General features: G+C 38.8%; 3 protein-coding genes and 1 long non-coding RNA gene across 7 annotated transcripts in view; 1 reads left to right on the top strand and 3 right to left on the bottom strand.

Moving 5' to 3' along the window:
* Positions 1–25,449, top strand: part of ppp3r1b (protein phosphatase 3 (formerly 2B), regulatory s1ubunit B, alpha isoform, b) — a 43,050-nt gene extending 17,601 nt beyond the window's left edge. Inside the window, exons 3-6 of the mRNA XM_037765814.1 lie at positions 17,960–18,136; positions 20,880–20,939; positions 22,097–22,281; positions 22,979–25,449. Coding sequence (XP_037621742.1) covers positions 17,960–18,136; positions 20,880–20,939; positions 22,097–22,281; positions 22,979–23,026 — 470 coding nt within the window. The 3' untranslated portion in view covers positions 23,027–25,449. The remainder of the gene's footprint in view (positions 1–17,959; positions 18,137–20,879; positions 20,940–22,096; positions 22,282–22,978) is intronic.
* Positions 32–3,288, bottom strand: LOC119485926 (E3 ubiquitin-protein ligase TRIM21-like). Its single transcript, XM_037765772.1, has 2 exons — positions 3,086–3,288; positions 32–2,008 (listed from the first exon to the last, which is right to left on the bottom strand). The coding sequence occupies exon 2, from the start codon at positions 2,004–2,006 to the stop codon at positions 366–368; it is 1,641 nt and encodes a 546-aa protein (XP_037621700.1). The 5' UTR covers positions 2,007–2,008; positions 3,086–3,288; the 3' UTR covers positions 32–365.
* LOC119485961 lies at positions 4,204–6,019 on the bottom strand. The gene is made up of 2 exons (XR_005206402.1): positions 5,832–6,019; positions 4,204–4,439 (listed from the first exon to the last, which is right to left on the bottom strand). It is a non-coding gene; the product is annotated as an uncharacterized LOC119485961 (long non-coding RNA).
* Positions 6,143–16,183, bottom strand: LOC119485906 (E3 ubiquitin-protein ligase TRIM39-like). Of its 4 annotated transcripts, XM_037765746.1 has the most exons (3): positions 15,990–16,183; positions 13,790–14,548; positions 6,143–7,413 (listed from the first exon to the last, which is right to left on the bottom strand). In XM_037765746.1, exons 2-3 carry the CDS (start codon positions 14,544–14,546, stop codon positions 6,533–6,535), a joined length of 1,638 nt encoding a protein of 545 aa, XP_037621674.1. In that variant the 5' UTR covers positions 14,547–14,548; positions 15,990–16,183; the 3' UTR covers positions 6,143–6,532. The 4 variants fall into 4 exon arrangements, 3 of the variants coding, with proteins under 3 accessions (XP_037621674.1, XP_037621673.1, XP_037621672.1); XR_005206398.1 differs by lacking the exons at positions 13,790–14,548; positions 15,990–16,183 and having other exon boundaries at positions 6,144–6,378; positions 6,467–8,296; XM_037765745.1 differs by lacking the exons at positions 13,790–14,548; positions 15,990–16,183 and adding an exon at positions 9,000–9,494 and having other exon boundaries at positions 6,144–8,175.
* Positions 25,450–25,690: the final 241 nt, after the last annotated feature.

Genomic DNA, 25,690 nt, shown 5'->3' with positions numbered 1-25,690 from the left:
CAGAGGTACTGTAGGGGGGGTCGCGAAATTCTTTTTTTTTTTTTAATTCTTATTTATTACAATTTATCTACTCACTGTACCTTGCACATGTTTAAAGTAAAAACATGAATATATGAACCTGTGTATTATTTGAATAGCTTAGTATTGAATGCACAATAACAAGGTACATTTATAAATGGCACTAGGCCCAGTTTAATATAAAACACAATTTTATACAATATATATAGTTGGGTGTCCCTGCTCCATCTCTCCATCAGTTTGGGGGTCCTTGGCCTGAAAAACGTTGAAGACCCCTGCTCTACAGTGTTTCCATTAAATGCTTACTTTTGTTCCCTTGAATGAAAATAAATCAATAAGATAAGTTATTAGTTTACTCCAACAGGACAGATGATCAGAGGTGCAGAGTTTTTGCCACCTTCATTGTTACAGGGACTTAAGTATGGAAGGAGTTTCTCAGTGAAGCAGCAGCCAGTAAAGGAGTAGATAAGAGCTGCAGCATCTACGTCATAAAAGGAGACCAGACCCTCCTCATAATCAACAAACACCCCCACCTTCTGAGGCCGAGACTTCAGAGATAGACTGACTGAAGGGCCAGTAGCAGCTTTGTACTGATTTCCATTCCTCAAATATAAAGTCCAGTTACCACTCTGAGGGGTCATACTGATAGTTCCCTTCCTGTTGATCGACTCTCTGGCCACTCCAAAATTCCATTTAGTCTTTCCTTTAACTTGAACCTCAAAGTAAAATCTGCCTGAAGAGAAACTCTGCTTTGCTAAAACACAAACACTATCAGAAAATCTCTCTGGGTTGTCTGGGAGATTCTTATCCACATCACCAAAATTCACTTGTTTTCCATCATCAGACAGGATGAGATTGGGATGAGCTGTATCAGGATCAAGTATCACATCCACTGCATACTGCTGGAGCCTTTTCAGCTCTGACTCAGCGACCAGCTTCTTCATCTCTTTACTGAGTGTCTCCTCCAGCTGAGCCACAGCTCTCCTCATAGTCCCCTCATATGATGGACGGACGCTGACCTCTGTCCAATCCTTGGTGGGTGGAGCAGCTTTCAGGGACTGGACACTCTGGAGAAGATGGAGTTGGTCTTCAGAGTGTGAGAGCTGCTCGATATCAGTCCTTCTCTTCGTCAGCTCAGAGATTTCCTGTTCCAGCTCTTTGATGAAAGCTTCGGCCTGTTTTTCTGTTGTTTTCTGCTTCTCTTTGATCGTGTCGATGAGATTGGCCTGGCCTCTCTCAACAGACTCCTTCAGAGCAGTGAAGACTTGAACACCTTCTGCTATCTCTCTGTCTGCATCTTCCTCACTAAGGTCAACTGACTGTTTGATCTCCTGAATCTTCAGTCGTCTCTTCTGGATCATCTGCTGGATTTCAGCCTCTGTCTTCCCCAGCTCGGCCTTCTTTCCTTCATATTCTTCTTTCAGAGGAACAACATCATGCATCTTGTGGTCTAAAACATGACAGAGCATGCAGACACATGTCAGGTCGGTCTTACAGAACAGCTCCAGAGGTTTATCGTGCTTCGTACACATCTTGTCTTCCAGGTTCTCCACAGGGTCGATCAGCTGATGTCTTTTCAGGCCTGACATTGTCAGATGAGGCTCCAGGTGAGTCTCACAGTAGGAGGCCAGACACACCAGGCAGGACTTCAGGGCCTTCAGTTTGGTTCCAGTGCAGACATGACAGGGAACTTCTCCTGGTTTGGACACTTGTTGCTCTGAGCTGATGCTGCTGGTTTTCTGTTGAGCTGACTGTCTGAACTGAACAACCATCTCAGAGATGAAGGTGTTGACGTGCAGCTCAGGTCTTGTGTTGAAAACCTTTTGACACATCGGACACAGGTACTGGTCATTAGTATTCCAGTGTTCATTGATGCATTTTTTGCAGAAGTTGTGTCCACATGGTATAGTGACTGGATCAGTGAACACATCCAGACAGATGGAGCACAGAAACTGATCTTCAGATCGCAGATAGTTTGCAGCAGCCATATCTACACACGTAGTGTGAAAGAAAAGAAAAACATTTTTATTCAAAATACAGTTTAATTTGTAACAAATATGTTGATTGCTTTCCTTTTAAGTTTAGCATCTGATGTTGGATTAAGTAATTTTGTAATTATATACATATACTGTATTTTGACTTAGCCTCATCGTGAGCAATCGCGACCATCTAAGTCGTGTTTACAAGCTCAAGCTCGCTACTTTGGCAAAACCACACAGAATATGTCCACATTCTGTTGTGTAGACCAATTTGTATTAAAGAACAGCTCTGCTAACAAAGCTCTGCTTACTTGAAGACTTACTTTTCCTCTAGCTACTTCACATTAAAAGCCTCCAACTGGTTCTCTGTGGGAAAGCTTTTAATGTGAAACAGCTAGAGGAATTACAATAGTATGTAGGAAGGTTGATGCTAGAATGGATGGTCTGGAGGGACGCTTGCCTGATTCTGCACATGCACTTCCTATTCTTTGACCAATAGGCTATACTAACCTTAACCATTCGTCCCTTCTGACCATCCATTCCAGCATTTTTTCATGTAGGAATGGATCAGTAAACAGTAAAAATAGCAGGAAAGTAGGAGTGAAACTAAACTCCAAACAACACAGCTGCAAACTAATTTCCCTGTAAGGGACATTAAAGATACTTTGAAATGCTTACTTAATGACAAACACATCACATTTCCTTTAACTGCTTCACATTAATAGACTCTCCCACTGGTTCTGTGGTGGAAAGCTTTTAATGTGAAACAGTTAGAGGAAATAGAGGAAGCAGTATGTAGGAAGCGATCAGTAAACAGTAATAATAGCGGGAAAGTAGGAGTGAAACTAAACTCCAAACCACAGAGATTCAGTTACAAGTTACTAAAGTCCTGAGAACTGACACAGAGAGACTGTTTAAAACTTAAAGTGGGCTACTGTATAGTTGACCTGTAGACAAACAGCCATAGTTATATTGTTAACAATTTAATTTAAGTATGAAATGCAGAGTGGATCTTCCTGCCTGAGTAGAGCTGAAGTTTTGTGTTAATCCTGGTTGTTGAAAGTGTAAATATTATCAGCTGTACTCACCAGTGTTTGACAGAGACTCTGCTGTGTTGTTGAGAAAGACCTGATGAACTCAGTTTGAATTTTTCTTTTAGAGAGAAACAGAGACTTGTCTCGACTGCCTAAACTCTACTGCGACACTGACAAATCCTTAACTTTCATTTCTGGAGTGTGACGTTGCAGCTCTCCTCTCTCCAGTGTTGCTCCGCCTCTCACTGCAGCTCTGTTGGTGAAGTTTTGTCTTCCTCATGTTTAGACATGATTTTAGTGACATACAAGAGTTGTCCCGGCTTAACATGAGCTGAAGGTGGTACTGTACTGTATGTAACATATTTTTGAGTTTATTTTTTTTGAGGGGAAGCACTAAGCTGTGTAGGCACTGTGACAAGTGGAAGAGTAAGATTACTTTATACTACTAGCAGCCCAAACAACTTACTGGACAATAAAACGGCACATTGATAGAAGACAATCCAAAAATGTACTTATTACATTTTCAGGGTTGATACAAAAATATAACTGTTGTTACATCAAGCAAAAGATCAGCTCAGTTTTAACCTTTAACTGAAATCTTTTGTCATATTTGTCCAGCAACTCTTTTTGTTCAGTTCCACGGGCCAGGACAAGACCAAGAAATATAGTATGGTCACTGTTGGACTATTTAATGGATCACCATTTACAAACACATTATTTGTCCTTGGTCAACATGAGTGGTCTTCCTGTGCATGTGTATCACAAACAGTGTCTCCACATACATACACATACAGTATAGCTGTATTTGGTTAACAGTACAGTGACTCCATGCTTGTTCTTCCTTTGTGTTGTGGTCCATCCAGTGGTCGCTGTGTGCCATAACACCAGTTATAGTTTTGTACATGGAAGCTTATTACTGTTTATTGCATTGGATAACACCTGCACCATTTTGACAATACAATATATTAACTATTTAAAATGGGCTTGAAAGGGCTTATACAAAAGCCTGATGATTTTCATGCACAAATTTGAGTAACTTATAAAACAGCAGTTATTGTTATTGTCCACGTAGTCACAGACATGAAGAGGCAGAGCAGAAAACAGTAGATGAAATAGATTTTTTAGTGCCGGAATCGCTATATTTGCTTCATTGGAGTCAATATGGAGGTAGAAGGAAGTTACCACTTTTATTGTTGTAGTCGGAGTAACGTGACCTAATGTCCATTCAGTATCCGTCAACCAAAACAAAACATAGCCGGCCGCAGCGAGCCGAGACGAGAAAGTGGAAAACGGCGGAGAGTCCACGGGGATACGAACTGCACCCTCACAATTTTTAATCCAATGTGGTAAACATTACACAAACAGTAAAGAATGGAAACATTTTGGGTTTCACACATTGCAGGAAAATCTGAGCTAGACAACTCAATAGAAGTGTATGATTCAACTTTTCCCCATGGTCTAGTGTTAAAAAAGTTTACAAAAATCGTAATAGCAAATTGCAATGCTTAAAAATCACAATACATATAAAATCGGCACCCAAGTATCGTGATAGTATCGAATCAGGAGATGGGTGTATCGTCCCAGCCCTAAAAATAATTATAATTTATTTATTGCAAATTGTGTTTGTGTGATTATTTACCAAGAATTAAAAAAAAAAACATTGAATCATTGTAAAATGAGATATGACTTTCTTGAATTACCATGTTTAAAGTCGTGGGAATGGAAACTGTTGCAGGTGTTAGTTTTGTGCTCTATCCAGTCAGCCAAGCAAGGAACAGAAGAGATTTGATTTTTAATGAGTAGATTTATGACTGTGTGTCCCTCCCAATGTAGGTTCACTACAAATGAAAATGAGAGGCTTTCAATGACTTCCATTTAACTATGAAAAAAAGTTTCAGGCTGTCGAGCAACAGTTCTCCTCCAGATCGACTTCTGTAAACATTTCCAAAGCTCACAAATGCAGCACATTGGCCAAACACCCTTTGTATTTCATTGTATGACATTGTGGTCTTGTATAGTTCAATGTTTATAACGAAGCACTTGGTTGACAGTAGATCTCGGCCTCCCGTTGAGTCGAGTGCGGAGCTCTGGTGTTTCTCAGCGGGTGCTGCCTGTTCAGAAGGATCAGTACTGTGACTGAGCGACATGTCGGAGGTGTTGTGTTTCCCAGGCAGTAAATTAAAGAGAGAACGCACTGCTGCCATGACTTTGGCTGTAGCTCTACCACAGACCACAGGTGGTGTAACATCTACATCTATAGAAATAGATATCTATACCTACCAGAGATGCACCTGTTCTAATTTTCTTGGCCGATTTAGATTTTTTTTTTTTTAAATCTGACCAATCAGATTTTTTCAGACTCTGATTTTTTTTTTTTAAGAACTATAGACAACATACCCGGTAGGGGTGGGAAAAATTGATTCACCTATGTATCACGATTTTTTTTTTTTTTTTTTTTTTTTTTTTTACAATTTTGTAATGCATTTTTTTTAATACCAGAATCAATATAATGGCTTCATTTGATTCTATGCGGAGGTAGAAGAAAGTAACCGCTTTTATTGTTATAGTCTGACTAACGTGACGTCATATCCACTTCAATAACCAAAACAAAGCTGCTGTGAGGCGAAGCTAGAAAGCAAACAGCTGAGGGTCCGCGGGGATACGACCTGCACCCTCACTTGTTAAATCACTACACATGCAGTAAAGTATGGAAACACTTTGGGTTTCACACATTGCCAGGAAAAGCAGAGCTAGACATCATGGCAAAAACTGCATGCTAAATCTGTCATGGACAGGAAACGTTATCGTATTGCGGTAACTTGCGGTCAAGCCAGTCGTCATTTGCAACTTCGTGGTCTAATCGGCCAACGCTACAACTGTAGAACAACCATATACTGACATTTATGTTAAAAACAGTCAAACGGCCCCGATGGAGTTGACCATGGATGTATAAAGAGAACGGAGCTGACGGGAGAGCTAGCAACGGACTTGGCAAAGTTAGCGGAAGTATACACGTGTGACTACATCTGTTTTTCAAAATAAGGTGTTAACAAAGGGAACTGTATATGTGTGTGTATATATATATATATATATATATATATGGAAAATATAAAACGTTTTACATATCCACTAATTTATGAGGGAAATTACTTTATTCTTTGATTTTTGGGTTGCTTGAAAAATTACATAAATGATTCCTGACTGATTTATTTGACTTCAGGACATCGCTGACTACATACAGACACAAAATCAAACATTTATACTGTATTAATTTAGATATTTTCCAAAGTGGGGGACTGCTATGATCCGTCAAATTTGCGGAAAAGTTGCGGTGATTGGACTAAATTTCAAGGTCGTGCAAAAATCATGATCGTGAATTGTTGTAATCGCAACATCGCAAATTCCTGGAGGGTCTGATTGAAGTGTGAATCAATCACCACAGTAAATGTACATTTGTTCCCTTGAAACGAAATAACTCAATACATGACATACGATAAGTGATTAGTTTACTCTGACAGGAGAGATGGTCAGAGGTGCAGAGTTTTTACCACCATCATTAAGACCAGGACAGAAGTATGGAAAGAGTTTCTCAGTGAAGCAGCAGCCAGTAAAGGAGTAGATAAGAGCTGCAGCATCTACGTCATAAAAGGAGACCACACCCTCCTCATAATCCACAAACACCCCCACCTTCTGAGGCCGAGACTTCAGAGAGAGAAAGACTGAAAGGCTAGTAGCAGCTATGTACTCTTTTCCATTTCTTAAACATAGAGCCCAGTAACCATCCTCAGGTTTCAGTGTGATTTTTCCCTTCCTGTTGATCGACTCTCTGGCCACTCCTGAGTCCCATTCAGTCTTTCCTTTAACTTGAACCTCAAAGTAAAATCTGCCTGAAGAGAAACTCTGCTTTGCTAAGACATTAATATAAGTATCAAATCTCTCTGGGTTGTCTGGGAGATTCTTCCTCACACCGTGATTCACTTGTTTCCCATCATCAGACAGGATGAGTTGAGGATGAGCTGTATCAGGATCAAGTGTCACATCCACTGCATACTGCTGGATCCTATTCAGCTCTGACTCAGCGACCAGTTTCTTCATCTCTTTACTGAGTGTCTCTTCCAGCTGAGCCACAGCTCTCCTCATAGTCCCCACATATGATGGACGGACACTGACCTCTATCCAGTCCTTGGTGGATGGAGCAGCTTTCAGGGACTGGACACTCTGGAGAAGATGGAGTTGGTCTTCAGAGCGTGAGAGCTGCTCGATCTCAGTCCTTCTCTTCGTCAGCTCAGAGATTTCCTGTTCCAGCTCTTTGATGAAAGCTTCTGCCTGTTTTTCTGTTGTTTTCTGCTTCTCTTTGATCGAGTTGATGAGATTGGCTTGGCCTCTCTCAACAGACTCCTTCAGAGCAGTGAAGACCTGAACACCTTCTGCTATCTCTCTGTCTGCATCTTCCTCACTGAGGTCAACTGAGTGTTTGATCTCCTGAATCTTCAGTCGTCTCTTCTGGATCATTTGCTGGATTTCAGCCTCTGTCTTCCCCAGCTTGGCCTTCTCTCCTTCATATTCTTCTTTCAGAGGAACAACATCATGCATTTTGTGGTCTAGAACATGGCAGAGCATGCAGACACATGTCTGGTCGGTCTTACAGAACAGCTCCAGAGGTTTATCGTGCTTCGTACACATCCTGCCTTCCAGATTCACTTCCACAGGGTCGATCAGCTGATGTCTTTTCAGGCCTGACATTGTCAGATGAGGCTCCAGGTGAGTCTCACAGTAGGAGGCCAGACACACCAGGCAGGACTTCAGGGCCTTCAGTTTGGTTCCTGTGCAGACGTCACAGGGAACTTCTCCTGGTTTGGACACTTGTTGCTCTGAGCTGCTGCTGCTGGTTTTCTGTTGAGCTGACTGTCTGAACTGAACAACCATCTCAGAGATGAAAGTGTTGACGTGCAGCTCAGGTCTTGTGTTGAAAACCTTTTTACACATCGGACACAGGTACTGATCATTAGTATTCCAGTGTTCATTGATGCAGTTTTTGCAGAAGTTGTGTCCACATGGTATACTGACTGGATCAGTGAACACATCCAGACAGATGGAGCACAGAAACTGATCTTCAGATCGCAGATAGTTTGCAGCAGCCATATCTACACACATAGTGAAAGAAAACAAAAACATTTTATTCAAAATACAGTTTAATTTGTAACAAAAAGAAATTGATTGCTGTTCTTTTAAGTTTAGCATATGATGTTGGATTAAGTAATTTTGTAATTATATACATATACTGTGTTTTGACTTAGCCTAGCCGTGAGCAACCGCGACCATCTAAGTCATGTTGACAAGCTTTGGCAAAACCACACAGTATGTCACACATTCTGTTGTGTAGACCAATTTTTATTAAAGAACAGCTCTGCTAACAAAGCTCTGCTTACTTGAAGACATTGTATTTCCTCTATAGCTGCTTCACATTAAAAGCCTCCAACTGGTTCTCTGTGGGAAAGCTTTTAATGTGAAACAGCTAGAGGAAATACAATAGTATGTGGGAAGGGTGATGCTAGAATGGATGGTCTGGAGGGATGCTTGGCTGATTCTGCACATGCACTTCCTATGATTGACCAATAGGCTATACTAACCGTAATCATTCGTCCCTTCGGACCATCCATTCCAGCATTTACCATGTAGGAAGCGATCAGTAAACAGTAATAATAGCAGGAAAGTAGGAGTGAAACTAAACTCCAAACCACAGAGATTCAGTTACAAGTTACTAAAGTCCTGAGAACTGACACAGAGAGACTGTTTAAAACTTAAAGTGGGCTACTGTATAGAGGACCTGTAGACAAACAGCCATAGTTATATTGTTAACAATTTAATTTAAGTATGAAATGCAGAGTGGAACTTCCTGCCTGAGTAGAGCTGAAGTTTTGTGTTAATCATGGTTGTTGAAAGTGTAAATAGTATTAGCTGTACTCACCAGTGTTTGACAGAGACTCTGCTGTTTTGTTGAGAAAGACCTGATGAACTCAGTTTGAATTTTTCTTTTAGAGAGAAGCAGAGACTTGTCTCGACTGCCTAAACTCTACTGCGACACTGACAAATCCTTAACCTTCATTTCTGGAGTGTGACGTTGCAGTTCTCCTCTTTCCAGCATTGCTCCGCCTCTCACTGCAGCTCTGTTGGTGAATTTTTTTCTTCCTCATGTTTATACATGATTTTAGTGACATACAAGAGTTTTCCTGGCTTAACATGAGCTGAAGGTGGTTCTGTACCTAACGTATTTTTGATTCTATTTGTTTGAGGGGAAGCACTAAGCTGTGTAGGCACTCTGTGAGAAGTGGAAGAGTAAGATTACTTTATACTACTAGCAGCCCAAACAACACGGGACAATAAAAAGGCACATTGATAGAAAACAATCCCAAAATTGCCTGAACACATTTTTAGGGTTGAAAATATAAACCGTTGTTACATCAAGCAAAAGATCAGCTCAATTTTAACCTGTAACAGATATCTTTTGTCATATTTATCCAGCAACTCTTTTTCTTCAGTTCCATGGGTCAGGACAAGACCAAGAAATATAGCACGGTGACTGTTGGACTATTTAATGGATCACCAATTACAAACACATTATTTGTCCTTGGTCAACATGAGTGGTCTTCTTGTGCATGTGTATCACAAACAGTGTCTCCATGCTTGTTGTTCCTTTGTGTTGTGGTCCATCCAGTGGTTGCTGTGTGCCATAACACCAGTTATAGTGTTGTACATGGTAGCTTAATACTGCTGTTACTGTAGTGCAACATGCAAAATGACTGAATTCAGCGCTGAGGTTTTTTTTGGTATTTACCTGTTTATTGCATTGGATAACACCTGCACCATTTTGACAATACAATATATGAACTATTTAAATAGGCTTGAAAGGGCTTCTACAAAAGCATGATGATTTTCATGCACAAATTTGAATAACTTCTAAAACAGCAGGTATTGTTATTGTCCACGTAGTCACAGACATGAAGAGGCAGAGCAGAAAACAGTAGATGAAATTTGTAAACCTGCACATTTATTTTGGGTTTTGGCATGACCATCTGTACTGCGTTATCTGCCACAAGATTAGCTAGATTTTATATACAAATTTAAAATGTCCTGCTTACTTACTGTAGACACAGTTTATGCTTTAGTTTTTGCAGTGATGTTTTTGTGATTGGTATGATTCTTGAAATAAGAAAACCCATCCATTTTCTCTTCACATGTTTTGGATATGAATGTGACAACCACTTGTTTTTTAAATTTAGACTGAAAATATTACTAGAACCAACAATGAAGACCAGTTACCTTAAAATAAGTAGGGGTGGGGAAAGAAATTGATTCACCTAAGTAATGCGATTTTTAATTTATTTTTTTTTACCATTTTGAAATAGATTTTTTAGTGCCAGAATCGATTTATTTGCTTCATTGAAGTCAATATGGAGGTAGAAGGAAGTTACCATTTTTATTGTTGTAGTCGGAGTAACGTGACGTCATACCCATTCAGTATCCGTCAACCAAAACAAACCGCAGCCGGCCACAGCGAGCCAAGACAAGAAAGTAGAAAACGGCGGATGTTCCACAGGGATACGAACTGCACCCTCATATTTTTAAACCAAAGTGGTAAACATTACACATAGAGTAAAGAATGGAAACATTTTGGGTTTCACACATTGCAGGAAACTCTGAGCTAGACAACTCAATAGAAGTGTATGATTCAACTTTTTCCCATGGTCTAGTGTTAAAAAAGATATAATAAAAATCGTAATAAATCGTAATCGCAAATTGCAATGCTTAAAAATCACAATACATATAAAATCGGCACCCAAGTATCGTGATAGTATCGAATCAGGAGATGGGTGTATCGTCCCAGCCCTAAAAATAATTATAATTTATTTATTGTAAATTGTGTTTGGATGATTATTTACCAAGAATTAAAAACAAAAGATTGAATCATTGTAAAATGAGATATGACTTTCTTGAATTACCATGTTTAAAGTCGTGGGAATGGAAACTGTTGCAGGTGTTAGTTTTGTGCTCTATCCAGTCAGCCAAGCAAGGAACAGAAGAGATTTGATTTTTAATGAGTAGATTTATGACTGTGTGTCCCTCCCAATGTAGGTTCACTACAAATGAAAATGAGAGGCTTTCAATGACTCTTCCATTTAACTATGAAAAAAAGTTTCAGGCTGTCGAGCAACAGTTCTCCTCCAGATCGACTTCTGTACACATTTCCAAAGCTCACAAATGCAGCACATTGGCCAAACACCCTTTGCATTTCATTGTATGACATTGTGGTCTTGTATAGTTCAATGTTTATAACGCAGCACTTGGTTGACAGTAGATCTCGGCCACCCGTTGAGTCGAGTGCGGAGCTCTGGTGTTTCTCAGCGGGTGCTGCCTGTTCAGAAGGATCAGTACTGTGACTGAGCGACATGTCGGAGGTGTTGTGTTTCCCAGGCAGTAAATTAAAGAGAGAACGCACTGCTGCCATGACTTTGGCTGTAGCTCTACCACAGACCACAGGTGGTGTAACATCTACATCTATAGAAATAGATATCTATACCTACCAGAGATGCACCTGTTCCAATTTTCTTGGCCGATTTAGATTTTTTTTTTAAAAATCTGACCAATCAGATTTTTTCAGACTCTGATTTTTTTTTAAGAACTATAGACAACATACCCGGTAGGGGTGGGAAAAATTGATTCACCTATGTATCACGATTTTTTTTTTTTTTTTTTTTACAATTTTGTAATGCATTTTTTTTAATACCAGAATCAATATAATGGCTTCATTTGATTCTATGCGGAGGTAGAAGAAAGTAACCGCTTTTATTGTTATAGTCTGACTAACGTGACGTCATATCCACTTCAATAACCAAAACAAAGCTGCTGTGAGGCGAAGCTAGAAAGCAAACAGCTGAGGGTCCGCGGGGATACGACCTGCACCCTCACATGTTAAATCACTACACATGCAGTAAAGTATGGAAACACTTTGGGTTTCACACATTGCCAGGAAAAGCAGAGTTAGACATCATGGCAAAAACTGCATGCTAAATCTGTCATGGACAGGAAACGTTATCTTATTGCGGTAACTTGCGGTCAAGCCAGTCGTCATTCGCAACTTCGTGGTCTAATCGGCCAACGCTACAACTGTAGAACAACCATATACTGACATTCATGTTAAAAACAGTCAAACGGCCCCGATGGAGTTGACCATGGATGTATAAAGAGAACGGAGCTGACGGGAGAGCTAGCAACGGACTTGGCAAAGTTAGCGGAAGTATACACGTGTGACTACATCTGGTTTTCAAAATAAGGTGTTAACAAAGGGAACTGTATATGTGTGTATATATGTATATATATATGTGTGTATATATGTATATATATATTTGTGTGTATATATGTATATATGTATATATATATGTGTATATATTATATATATGGAAAGTATAAAACGTTTTACATATCCACTAACTTATGAGGGAAATTACTTTATTCTTTGATTTTTGGGTTGCTTGAAAAAATTACATAAATGATTCATGACTGACTGATTTATTTGACTCTGATTTATTTGACTTCAGGACATCGCTGACTACATACAGACACAAAATCAAACATTTATACTGTATTAATTTAGATATTTTCCAAAGTGGGGGACTGCTATGATCCGTCAAATTTGCAGAAAAGTTGCGGTGATTGGACTAAATTTCAAGGTCGTGCAAAAATCATGATCGTGAATTGTTGTAATCGCAACATCGCAAATTCCTGGAGGGTCTGATTGAAGTGTGAATCAATCACCACAGTAAATGTACATTTGTTCCCTTGAAACGAAATAACTCAATACATGACATACGATAAGTGATTAGTTTACTCTGACAGGAGAGATGGTCAGAGGTGCAGAGTTTTTACCACCATTATTAAGACAGGGACACAAGTATGGGAAGAGTTTCTCAGTGAAGCAGCAGCCAGTAAAGGAGTAGATAAGAGCTGCAGCACCTACATCATAAAAGGAGACCAGACCCTCATCATAATCCACAAACACCCCCACCTTCTGAGGCCGAGACTTTAGAGAGAGAAGAACTGGGCGGTCAGCAAGAGCTTCATACTTATTTCCATTTGTCAACCATATAGTCCAGTTACCATTCCGAGGGTTCAGTGGGATGACTCCCTTCCTGTTGATCGACTCTCTGGCCACTCCTAAATTCCAGTCAGTCTTTCCTTTGACTTGAACCTCAAAGTAAATTTTTCCAGAAGAGAAACTCTGCCTTCCTAAAACACAAGCACTATCAGAAAATCTCTCTGGGTTGTCTGGGAGATTCTTTCTCACATCACCAAGACTGACCTGTTTCCCAGCATTAGACAGGATGAGAGCAGAATGAGCTGTATCAGGATTAAGAGTCACATCCACTGCATACTGCTGGACCCTCTTCAGCTCATTTTCAAGAAGCTTCTTCATCTCTTTACTGAGTGTCTTCTCCAGCTGAGCCACAGCTCTCCCCACAGTCCCCTCATATGATGGACGGACGCTGACCTCTGTCCAGTCCTTGGTGGGTGGAGCCGCTTTTAGGGACTGGACACTCTGGAGAAGATGGAGTTGGTCTTCAGAGCGTGAGAGCTGCTCAATCTCAGTCCCTCTCTTCGTCAGCTCAGAGATTTCCTGTTCCAGCTCTTTGATGAAAGCTTTGGCCTGTTTCAGTGTCATTCTCTGCTTCTCTTCGATTGTCTCAATGAGCTCTTTCAGACCTCTCTCAACAGACTCCTTCAGAGCAGTGAAGACCTGAACACCTTCTGCTATCTCTCTGTCTGCATCTTCCTCACTGAGGTCAACTGAGTGTTTGATCTCCTGAATCTTCAGTTGTCTCTTCTGGATTGTCTGCTGAACTTCAGCCTCTCTCTTCCCCAGCTCTGCCTTCTTTCCTTCATATTCTTCCTTCAGAGGAACAACATCATGCATCTTGTGGTCTAGAACATGACAGAGCATGCAGACACATGTCTGGTCGGTCTTACAGAACAGCTCCAGAGGTTTATCGTGCTTCGTACACATCCTGCCTTCCAGATTCACTTCCACAGGGTCGATCAGCTGATGTCTTTTCAGGCCTGACATTGTCAGATGAGGCTCCAGGTGAGTCTCACAGTAGGAGGCCATACACACCAGGCAGGACTTCAGGGCCTTCAGTTTGGTTCCAGTGCAGACGTCACAGGTAACCTCTCCTGGTTTGGCACATAGTTTCTGTGAGCTGCTGCTGGTTTTCTGTTGAGCTGACTGTCTGAACTGAACAACCATCTCAGAGATGAAGGTGTTGACGTGCAGCTCAGGTCTTGTGTTGAAAACCTTTTTACACATCGGACACAAGTACTGGTCATTAGTATTCCAGTGTTCATTGATGCAGTTTTTGCAGAAGTTGTGTCCACATGGTATACTGACTGGATCAGTGAACACATCCAGACAGATGGAGCACAGAAACTGATCTTCAGATCGCAGATAGTTTGCAGCAGCCATATCTACACACATAGTGAAAGAAAAGAAAAACATTTTATTCAAAATACAATTTTAATTATTCTTTTAAATAGAAAGAAGTGTGATTATTACTGTTATATTACAGGAGGGGTGTGTAGGATCTAGCGGTATCTAGCGGTTAGGTTGCAGATTGCAACCAACCGAATCCTCTCCCGTGTACCAAGCATGTTGGAAAGCTATGGTTGCCGACGCGAAAATGAAAATGGCCCACTCTAAAGCCAGTTGTTGTAAGAGTAGCGTTAGTCATTTGGAGCAGAGCCAGTATGTGTGTAAGTGGGAAGTGAGTGGTGAAGCAAGAGAGGGAGCGGCGGTGTTGGGAGCAAGTAATGTTATCGACCCCGGCCCAAGCCATTCTGGGCTACTGTAGAAACATGACGATGCAACATGGCGGATTCCGTGGTAGTACTGATACCAAAATGTTGACTTCGATATGATACTGTCTGGTAGGGGTGTAACGATACGTTTTTACTATGATACGATTTCCATGGTTGCGATACGATTCAAGGACGATATTTGGCTCATCTTGAGCAATATGATTCGATTAAATGATTTAAAATCGATACAGTAACATACACCTTTTATTTGAAAATAATAAAAAGTGCACCTGCAGGACCTGCTGATTCAGTTCTCAAGATACAAGGCAGTTTAATATTTAACAAAAAATATAATAAACCAACTTCTATTCAAGTTAAATGAACAGTGATTTGACCTGCTGCTTCTGTCCTTATTTTCAATATAAACGGTAAAGCAATTATACAGTGATCAACTTATAGTGATCAAACAGCTTGGGACAATATTGAATTGAATTTCCCTCGGGATCAATAAAGTTACTATCTATCTATCTATCTATCTATCTATCTAATATAATCATTCCTATACAAACGCTGTTTAAATAATTTGCTTAAAGTAATCAAGTAGTCCACCTACAGTGTTCATTTGGGGTCTTTTCATACATGAAAACATATGGAAAAAGACTTTAAAACTATGTTAGACTAACGTTAGTTGAATTTCTGTTTGTTTTTTTTACTTTGCAAACTAATTTCCATCTAAGGGACAATAAAGATACTTTGAACTGCTTACTTGATGACGAACACATCACATTTCCTCTCGCTGCTTCACATTAAAAGTCTCCTACTTGTTCTCTGGTGGAAAGCTTTTAATGTGAAACAGCTAGAGGAAATAGAGGAAGCAGTATGTAGGAAGCGATCAGTAAATAGTAATAATAGCGGGAAAGTAGGAGTTAAACTAAAACCACAGAGATTCAGTTTCTATAGTCCTGAGCACTGACAAAGGGAGACTGTTTAAAGCTGTTAAAGTGGGGTACTGTATGGTGGCCCTGAAGACAAACAGCAATAGTAAAAGTGTTTGTATGAAATGAAAAGACTTCTGGTTTTTGAAAGTATAAATATTATCAGCTGTACTCACCAGTGTTTGGCAGAGACTCGGCTGTGTTGTTGAGAAAGACTTGATGAACTCAGTTTGAATTTTCTTTTAGAGAGGAACGGAGACTTGTCTCGACTGTAGCGTGGCTGACTTCACTCTCATTTCTGGAGTGTGACGTTGAAGCTCTAGTCTTTCTAGTGTTGCTCCGCCTCTCACTGCAGCTCCGTTGGTTTTGTTTCCTCCCTCTGATTTATTTATTGATTTATTGATTTATTTATTTATTTATTTATTTATTGGGAAATACCAGTTACTCTTTTGTTAATATGGAGCAAAAGTGGTGCTATACCTAACGGGTAGGAGGAGTAAGGTATGTTAATAAGTGGTCTTGCAAAACAAACAACTAATCGATTAATTGAGAAAATAATCTACAGATTAATCGACAATGACAATTATTGTTAGTTGCAGCCTTAATTTAGTCTACCCTCATTTATATACATTTTATTCATTGCAGGACTGTTGTATTAGAGTGCATTAGTTTAGGTGTACCTAATAAACTGGCAACTGAGTGTAATTCCCAAAAGACGACCACAAAATGTAAATTGCACTTCTACCAGTGCAGCTTTCGTTTAAGCTTCTGTGTTAAAAAAAACAAGACGAGAATCAAGAAAATGAGACTCCGTGAAAATACTTGAAATAAGTTGATTTTCTTTAGAAAGTGGTGAAGATGGAGGAGATGGTGTCTCCTCCTGAAGGAAAACATATCTGAGGTTGTTAGTTGTGTCCTTGTCCATCATGAGTGATTAGCCTGTACATGACAGACTGTGTGTTCACTCACATGTATCAGTGTTTGGTGCTCGGTGTAGCAGCAGTGCAGTAACTTTGGGCTCATCATTCCTTTGTGTTGTGATCCATCTAGAGGTCGTTATGTGTCATAACACCAGTTAGTGGTCTCCATAGAGGCCTGCTGGTGCTGCAGTGTAGCAGGGAGTCACAGAGAAGTGGTCAGACATGAGGAAGACTATACAACACCATTTGTTGTCAATATTGAAATTAGGCTTGAAACAACATTCAAAACTAAAATTATTGATATTGTCAGTCTTGTTACCTGCAAGAAGAAGCACTGCAGAAAACAATAGATGAAAATAGGAAAAATACTGATATGCCACTAATTTCTTTAACACATTAGCGCAACTTGTGATTTTTAGGTTGTAGCGGGCTGCAGCTAGAAGAAATTTGCAATTGCTATTAATATTAACTATGAACAATCATGCGATTAAATATTTTAATCGATTGACAGCCCTAATTCCTAGTTTTTATTCCTAGTTTTAACGTTATTTCAAACTGTCTGTGTTGGTGAAATTAGATACACTTTAAGATGATTGGTTTCAAGTCTTAAGCAAATGTGTCATATTATTATTAAATATTGTTGTGCGTATGTCATAATTCCTTTTAACTCTACTTGTTGCTGATGGTTTGTAGCAATCAGCTTTGTAATATTTGTTTCTCCTTGGACCAAACATCTTTAGATTTCTGATTATTTTAAAGGACAGGGTAAATTATCTCCTCAAACTACCAGGTTACCAACACAATACGGCCCCTACCTCTCTGGTTATCAGCAGAGTGATTAGTGTTGAAAGAGGCGTCACATGACCCGGTGTTAGGGCTTAGAGAACGGCACCAGGAGGTAACACAAGGTTCAACCTAACTGGTGCAGTGACAGACCAGTAGCTCTGAACAACCATGGCCAGTAGGAACAAAAAAACAGGTAAGTTTGGTCATGTTGTACGGGGGAAATGGTTTCTGCAGGCAGCACAGGAAGGAGATAAGATGCAGGTGGACGTCAGGTGTTTTAACTCCTGTGTGTCCTGTTCACAGGGTAGAAGTGTTGCCCAAACTCGCTGGTCAGAAAACGTTTGTCCAAATAATCTCCTCCTGTTACGTGGTAACTTTGTCTGTTTGTTTCAGTTGCTGTAAATTAGACTTTCTCTCTCTCTCTCTCTGTTTCATTTCAGTTGATGCTGATGAGATTAAGAGGCTAGGAAAGAGATTTAAGAAACTCGACCTAGATAACTCCGGGTCCCTGAGTGTGGAGGAGTTTATGTCCTTACCAGAGCTCCAACAGAATCCCCTTGTGCAGCGAGTTATCGACATATTCGACACCGACGGAAACGGGGAAGTCGACTTTAAAGGTAAATAAATAATTTTCCCTCCTCACTCTGAAAAGAACTTCTTCCTCTGAAAGTTTTTACTACTGACATCAGTCTTAAATATATGGTATGATAGTCTGCTGCCCCTGAAAAGCCTTTGATTTGTTTTCTTATTTAAATACTGTATATAACAATTTACTGAATTGAATGATATATTTATTGTGTGCAAAACTAGGGCTGTCCCGAATACCATTTTTTGAGCTTTGAAGCTTAGCTGAGAAATATTCAAAGGCATTTGAAGCTTCGCAGTGCAGCTGACTTGTTCTTCTGTCTCTGTTTCCATCTCCCCTGGTTCAGTGCCCGGGAAGAATAACTAATATTATTACACGACTATGTTGAATACTTGATTCTGATTGGTCAATCACGCCGTTCTCCAGTCTGTTATTTCCTTATAGCAGACCGGTGCTATGTAGAACAGACCGTTGCTATGGACACAGTTCTGATGTCAGATTCTGGCGGACCATTTTTGTGTCAAGTTATTGATTTCTTAAGGAAGTAACCGTGTAATAAGCGGGATGATAATAATAATACAGCGAGCGGGTCATTGTGAGATAAGCGTCTGCATCGCCCTGTCTGGGTTTATTTCACACGACCGATTTGCTGTACATTATCCCTTACATAATTAATTAAGAATACGAATAATGTTGTGAGATTATTCCTTATTTCATGGGCTATTTTGGGATTTAAACTTCACATAAAACAAAACAATAAAAACAAAGCATTCGAATACTGATTTGGAGGTTGAATACCATGGCAACGGTCGAAGCTTCGAAGCATTCGGGTCAGCCCTAGTATAAACAGCAAGATGAGGGAATTTATCAGTGTGTGAACTATTGTTGCTGCTCTGACGGCACATAAAATTCGCAATGCACTGCACTGTCAAATCCACAAAGATCTGGCAAGACAAGACATATTGTGCCAAAATGGGAGCAGTAATAACAAGTAGAATAGCATTACCTTATTAATTAGTTTAGAGGGAATGCACTGTTGTAATTTGTGAAGAATAACTTTTGGGGATGGGTGATATGGACAAAATCTTCTATCCTTGAATTTGTAATTTTATTTATTTTTTAACACAAACACATTGTAATTCGTTCACAGCTCTCTCAGTCAAAGGTTGAAAATAAGTTAAAGTACAGTAAATGAAATACCTGACAAATCAAGATATTTTAACACATCAAATATCATTTAATTCTTGCAATTTATGGGTTGTATCCACTCGGTTGAATGTAGTTATTGTGGACAAAAGCATCAGCTAAATAAATGTAATGTAATATAAAAATCCAATATTTCCATAAATTATTATTATTAATGCTCATTGATTTGCATCATTGCCCACATTGATCAAATACAGCCAGAAGATAGATAAATGTAGTGAAGAAAAAAGTACATTGTTTCTCTCTGAAATGTAAACTAGGGCTGCACAATTCATGGAATATTAATCGCGATCACGATGTTGGCTTCCCACAATTAAATGAACATGATAGACTGTGATATTGACGTTTAAAATGCGTTCTCCGCTCATAGAAATCTCTGCTGCATTAATCAAGCGCTTTCTAAACTAACCGCTAGAGATGCAGAGTCAATGAGCAGCCAGTTGAAGCCAGATGTTTTTCAGCAGTCTCATATATCCGATTTTTCTGTAAAAATACAATAATTTATTTCCTAATCATTTGAATTGTGTGTTTTTATGCAAATAACCACTATAGATGACATTAACAAAGTGAAAGGATAACACTTAGCGTTTGTCATGGTTGGAATGTAGCACAACATGGAAGTGAAAGCAGCGCTCTGTTCATTTAAATGTGAAATTACAATAAAAATATTTTTGTCCCTAAAATCTATGAATAATTAGGATAAATAATCGTGATCTCAATATTGATCAAAAATTATCGTGATTATCATTTTGGCCATAAATCATGCAGCCCTAATGTACACTGACATTTTTCATGAATTGAAATAAGTGGCCTTTCATTGTGACCAGTCTGAGGCACACCTGTGTAATAATCATGCTGTTTAATCTGCATCTTGATATACCACACCTGTCAGGTGGATAGATGATCTTGGCAAAGTTAAAGTCCTCACTAACAGGTTTTAAGAAATTTGTGACTATAATTTGAGAGAAATAAGCCTATTGTGTGCATAGAAAAAGTATTTTATTTCAACTCGTGAAAAATGGGAGCAAAAACTAAAGTGTTGCGTTTGGATTTTTGTTGAGAATATGGAAATGCTCAAGTACAAGTACCTCAAATGTATAGACTTGACTTGAGTAAATGTACTTGTAAAGTCTGAATTCCAGCCTAGGCATTAGCAATTACTTTCTGAATTTTTTTTCAACATATGATCAGATTTGTTTCATTATCTTCAATTTAATCCTTTTTCCAAAGTTATTTTTTAATGTTTTAAAAAACGTACTTTCTACGTATAAGGCATTTTCAAGACTTGGTGGTCGTGGAAAGTTTGTGTGACACAACCAGTTCCTTTCTTCATTTGAAGATCTGCACTGGTCTTAGAAAAAATATGCATGATAAGTAAAAAAAAAAAAAGTAAAAATCTTTCATTAGTCGGTGGGTCGTCTTGTAATTATTTGCATAACAACCCAAATCGTTTTCCCCATCATAGCGTGGTGATCTTTTTGTTTGACATTTACATTTATTATGTAGCAGCAGGTTTATATTCTTAACAGCAGTTTTAACTGATGATGTTGTTTTCTGTCCTTCGGCAGAGTTCATCGAAGGAGTCTCCCAGTTCAGCGTCAAGGGTGACAAGGAGCAGAAGTTGCGTTGTAAGTGTCCAACATACATCAAGTCTTCTTCACATCTCTGGTGCCTCTTTATCATTATTAAACTCCCAGTTATGTTCACCATCATTCAAAAAGCTTGATTGGGTCCAGTAGTCAGATGTCTGAGAGGACTACTGTATATGTTTGAATCGTCTTTCATACTTTTAGGTTGTAGAAAGTCTTTAAAACATAACTAGTAAGAGCCATTTTCATAACTGTTAGCTGTCAAAAAAATTTTAAGCCTCATTGGGTGACACCTCAGTGATGTCATGTTGTACTTAAGTGCAGTGCTGCATCTTATAAAACTTGGGCAATTTAGATGTAAACATTTCAACATCTAGATTGCAGAAAAGTGGGATTTTTTAGTTTTGTACACTTAAAAAAATAAACTCCTCATCTTTTAAAGTTGCAGTGGGTAGAAATGGAGCAAATATGATTAAAAAAAAACGTTATTTTTATAACAGTCACCTATATCCTGACAGTAGTGCATAAGACCGGTAATCTGATGCTGGTTCCCCTAATGGCATCTACAAGATCTCACAGACCGGAGGAAAACAACCAGTCAGAGCTGATCTGGAGTCTGCCATCCAGCTGCCGTCTATGAGAGCCACGAGTCAATCACTCACTCACGAACAGCTAAACAGTACACTACAAGATGTTTCTGAAAACATTTTAGGTGAGAAAAAGGCATTAACGTAACAGAATATTGATTCATATTTGATGAGCTAGTTTGACCGTTTCATCGGATTTGCGTGTGATTGACAGCTGGCTCTCATAGACGGCAGCTGGATGGTAGACTCTAGATCAGCTCTGACTGGTTGTTTTCCTCCAGTCTGTGAAATCTTGCAGATGCTGTTAGGAGCACCGGAGGACACCGGAAGACACAGAGGTACATGATATTTTCAGATTACCTGTCTCGTGCACTACTGTCACGATATAGTGACCGTTTTATAAAAATAACTTTTTTAAAATCATATTTGCTCCGTATCTACCCACAGCTTTAAATTACATTACATAATGCGTTGTATCACACATCAAGGCCAGAAGCACCTTTTCTGAAAAGCTGCATGTGTCTCTAGACTGCAGTATCACGGGATGAACTTCTCTGTTGACCTCATAAAATAAATCATCATTCCTCCATGTCTCCTCTCTGACTTCAGTTGCCTTCAGGATCTATGACATGGACAAAGACGGCTACATATCCAACGGGGAGCTCTTCCAGGTCCTCAAGATGATGGTGGGAAACAACCTGAAGGACACCCAACTTCAACAGATCGTCGACAAAACCATCATCAACGCAGACAAAGACGGTGATGGCAGGATATCTTTCGAGGAGTTCTGTGCGGTGAGCATTGATGATGATTCAGCGTCATCACCTTCCTCCTCATGTCCTGTGTGCAAACTAGAGAAGTTTAGACTGAAAAACACAGCTAAGAGACATAGGGTTGAGATTTCTGGAAAAAATGTATAGTATAGTATGTCGAATAAAAGTCATAGTATAATATGTTGAAAAAAAAAATCATAGTATAGTATGTCGAAAAAAAGTAATAAAATATGTCGAAAAAAAAAAAAAAGTCATAGTATAGTATGCCGAAAAAAATAAGTCGTAGTATAGTATGTTGAAATAATAAAAAAAAGTCTTAGCATATGTTGAAAAAATAAGTCATAGTATGACAAAAATAAGTCATAGTATAGTATGTCGAAAAGAACTCAAAGTATGTCGAAATAAGTCATAGTATAGTATGATGAAAAAAAGGTCATAGTACAGTATGTCGATGTCAAAAAAATTCGAAAATGTGATCGAGCGAGTTTGAGCGAGCTCGAGAGAGCTCTATAGTAAACAGCACAGGAGCAGAATCACTTGTTGACCACCGTGGAGAAATTTGCTTCTGATGTGAACAGCCTTGAGCTGGCGTGATAAATAACATGGCGCGGCGCTTCCATTCGCTATATGAACGTGCAGTCAGTGAGACTTCAATGAGAATAATGTTAAACAACAAAAAATGTAACATGTGACCTCCACTTCCTTTTGTCTCCTCCAGGTGGTTGGTGGATTAGACATTCACAAAAAGATGGTGGTGGACGTCTGACAACTTTGTTTTTTTTCTTCCTCCATTTACTGAAGATCTGCTTGAAGACGTCGTCCAACAAAATGCTCAACGAAAGTATTTTCTCTGTGAAAAATCCCCTCCTCACCCCCCCTCCCTCCCTCCTTCCCCGTCCTCCCCCCGAGCCTTCTGAAGCCAAACTTTCACCAAGTATTATCGAACAGGAACTCTCTGTGACTCGTCGCACTTTAAAAGCTGACGGACGGCTTTTTAACGCAGAGCGACGGTTTCAGTTTGGTGGAGGAAAGCTGGAGTGTGTGTGTGTCTTTGAGTGTGTATGTGTTCTGTATGTTTTACTGGTTTTTCAAGGTATGTGGGTTTTTTATATTTATTTTGGTGTCATTGTTTTTTTTTTTCTTTTTTTGGAGAATCAAAGGAAGTCTATCTTAAAGAAAGTAAACTTTAGTGGGTGAGTGTATTTAGCGGTGATGTTACTTGATTTCAGAACAACACAAACACAGCATGAAGTGCCAACAAGAATTTATTGACATGCAGTTGAATTACAGGTAAAAATCTGTGTCTTTATTTTAGAGATGTAATTGTATTATTGAATGCATTTATCTTACTGGAGTATTGCATTATTTACACTTAAAGAACAGCGTCATTTTACAGTCATGTTTGGCTACATTTTGTCAGAAATGAACAGAGAGAGATTGGGCACTACATGATTTTAAACGACAGACTTTGGCTTACACGAGCGTCCATATTTGTTTGCTGTTTTTTCAGGCACTTTTGTGTTGTTAAGCACCAAGTTGTAGTAACGACTTAGATGTTGACGTGAACATTATGTACAATTCGGAAACCGGTAATTACGATAACTCCTGACACGACGTGAACGCAGCATACTGTCAGGGACCAGTCTGCATTTTTGAACAGCGCCTACTGTCGATGTTGGAAAGTAATCGATGACAATTACTTCAAAATACATATTTGTAGATTGACTGCAGAAATCTTAACACATAAAACTCTCAGTTTTGTAAAATAAGAACGAAGTTGTTGCCGTTTGAATTAAGCCAATAAAAATACGTCAACGGTTTTATATTTTCTGCAAATTTAAAGAAAATTAGTAAACAGGCAGAAATTCTGATATTTTTAATTTAAATATTTACGTTTGCTTTATGAAAATTACAAACCATAAAGCCACTGATCATTGAACAACATGCGGGACTCCTACAGGTTGGAAAGACTCATTTTAGTTTCTAATAAGTCTGTACAAAAAGTCCATATTCTTGTGTTTTTACACCTGTAAGATTTAGTAAAAAAAACAAGCTTCATCGGTAGAGGTTCGGCAGAATTAGCAGAGACAAGACTGTAAATGATTTTGAAAAACCAAACACAGTGATGTTCTGTAGTAGTGAACTGAAACTGTGTATGCTTTGGACATTCACATCTTTATACTCCAACTTTCTTTGGAAAGAAGCAAAGCTGAGGAGGATAAAAACTAAATGGCCGTTAAACCGCTAACAGCAGCTGTACACAGTATTTAGTACACTGCCGACATATTTACCGACGCTCTGCAAAAGACTTTTCTACCTGAAACGAAAGACTTGTGATGTGTTTGCATGACGTGTGATCTGATCTCCTCTTCTTCTTCTGCCCGTTGCTCTTTGCATGTAGATCAGATTTTATTAAAAGCTCTTTAAAGCTTTATTAAAGGTCTTTTTTCAAAGCTGGTCTCAACATTTAATGAAATGAGTGAAATGTCTTGCGAATGCAAATAATCTATTCTGTGCATGCTAGTATATGTATTACTGGTTTGACCACTTGCATATTTGAATTTTTATACAATTATACAATAACATCTACAGTTTTTGGTGCATGTTCAATAGTTAGAAATCATGAAAAATAGCTACTTCAATAGAACTTTAACCCTTAAAAGACTTTATTTAGCTGTAATAGTTTCATAATTTAAACGTGTGGAAATGGTGTCAGGGTTGTGTTATTATCAGATAATGTATTTCATGGTGAGGATAAGTAATCTTAACATCATTTGTATTGTATTTCATTGATTTAGCATTTCAGAGTTTTGGCTCATTTCATGAAATTCAGTGAGACCGTGTTGTGTTTACATATAAATAATGGTGATAAATAAAACATGAACATTTCAAGCACGTTGATGTTGCCAATAAAGGTTTAAACATGGAAAAAAAAGAACTGAAATCTTAAATGTTTTTTAGTCGCCTGCCACCCGTTTTTGTTTTCTTCTTCACGTTCTTTAATTTTTTTTTGTTATAAACAGTTTGTATCCTGCTTGTTTAATTTGAGGTCGGTGCTGTTGGTTTAAAGGGATGTTTGTGATAGAGGCCACTTGGATTCAGTCTTAGATTTTCACTCCTGTTTTCATCTTTGCTGCATCACTGAAACTTCATAAATGAGAAATAAATTGTTTGAAAGTTGTTACAGACGCTGTGAACTTAAAGTCTCTTTATAAATGTTCCAGGATCTTTACTTAAATGTGAATTTTCATCTAGTATTTACTACAAATTATTAACTTTATGATGACGTCAACGTGATTCCTGTCTGTGGTTTTAGTGGATTTTTTATTTTTATTTTTATTTTTTAAATTAATTTAAAAATCGTTCATAGTTTTGCTTTTAAAGTAATCGAGGAAACAACATTTTTTAATTTTTTTTTGCAGTAGTGGAA

This window comes from Sebastes umbrosus, chromosome 3 (genome assembly GCF_015220745.1).
Source record: "Sebastes umbrosus isolate fSebUmb1 chromosome 3, fSebUmb1.pri, whole genome shotgun sequence".
NCBI classification, from domain to species: domain Eukaryota; kingdom Metazoa; phylum Chordata; class Actinopteri; order Perciformes; family Sebastidae; genus Sebastes; species Sebastes umbrosus.
This window is presented reverse-complemented; position numbering and strand designations above follow the sequence as displayed.

What these genes read in the sequence shown, in the direction of transcription:
- LOC119485926 (XM_037765772.1), bottom strand. Translation starts at nt 2,006, where the DNA reads ATGGCTGCTGCAAACTATCTGCGATCTGAAGATCAGTTTCTGTGCTCC.
- LOC119485906 (XM_037765744.1), bottom strand. Translation starts at nt 14,579, where the DNA reads ATGTTTTTCTTTTCTTTCACTATGTGTGTAGATATGGCTGCTGCAAAC.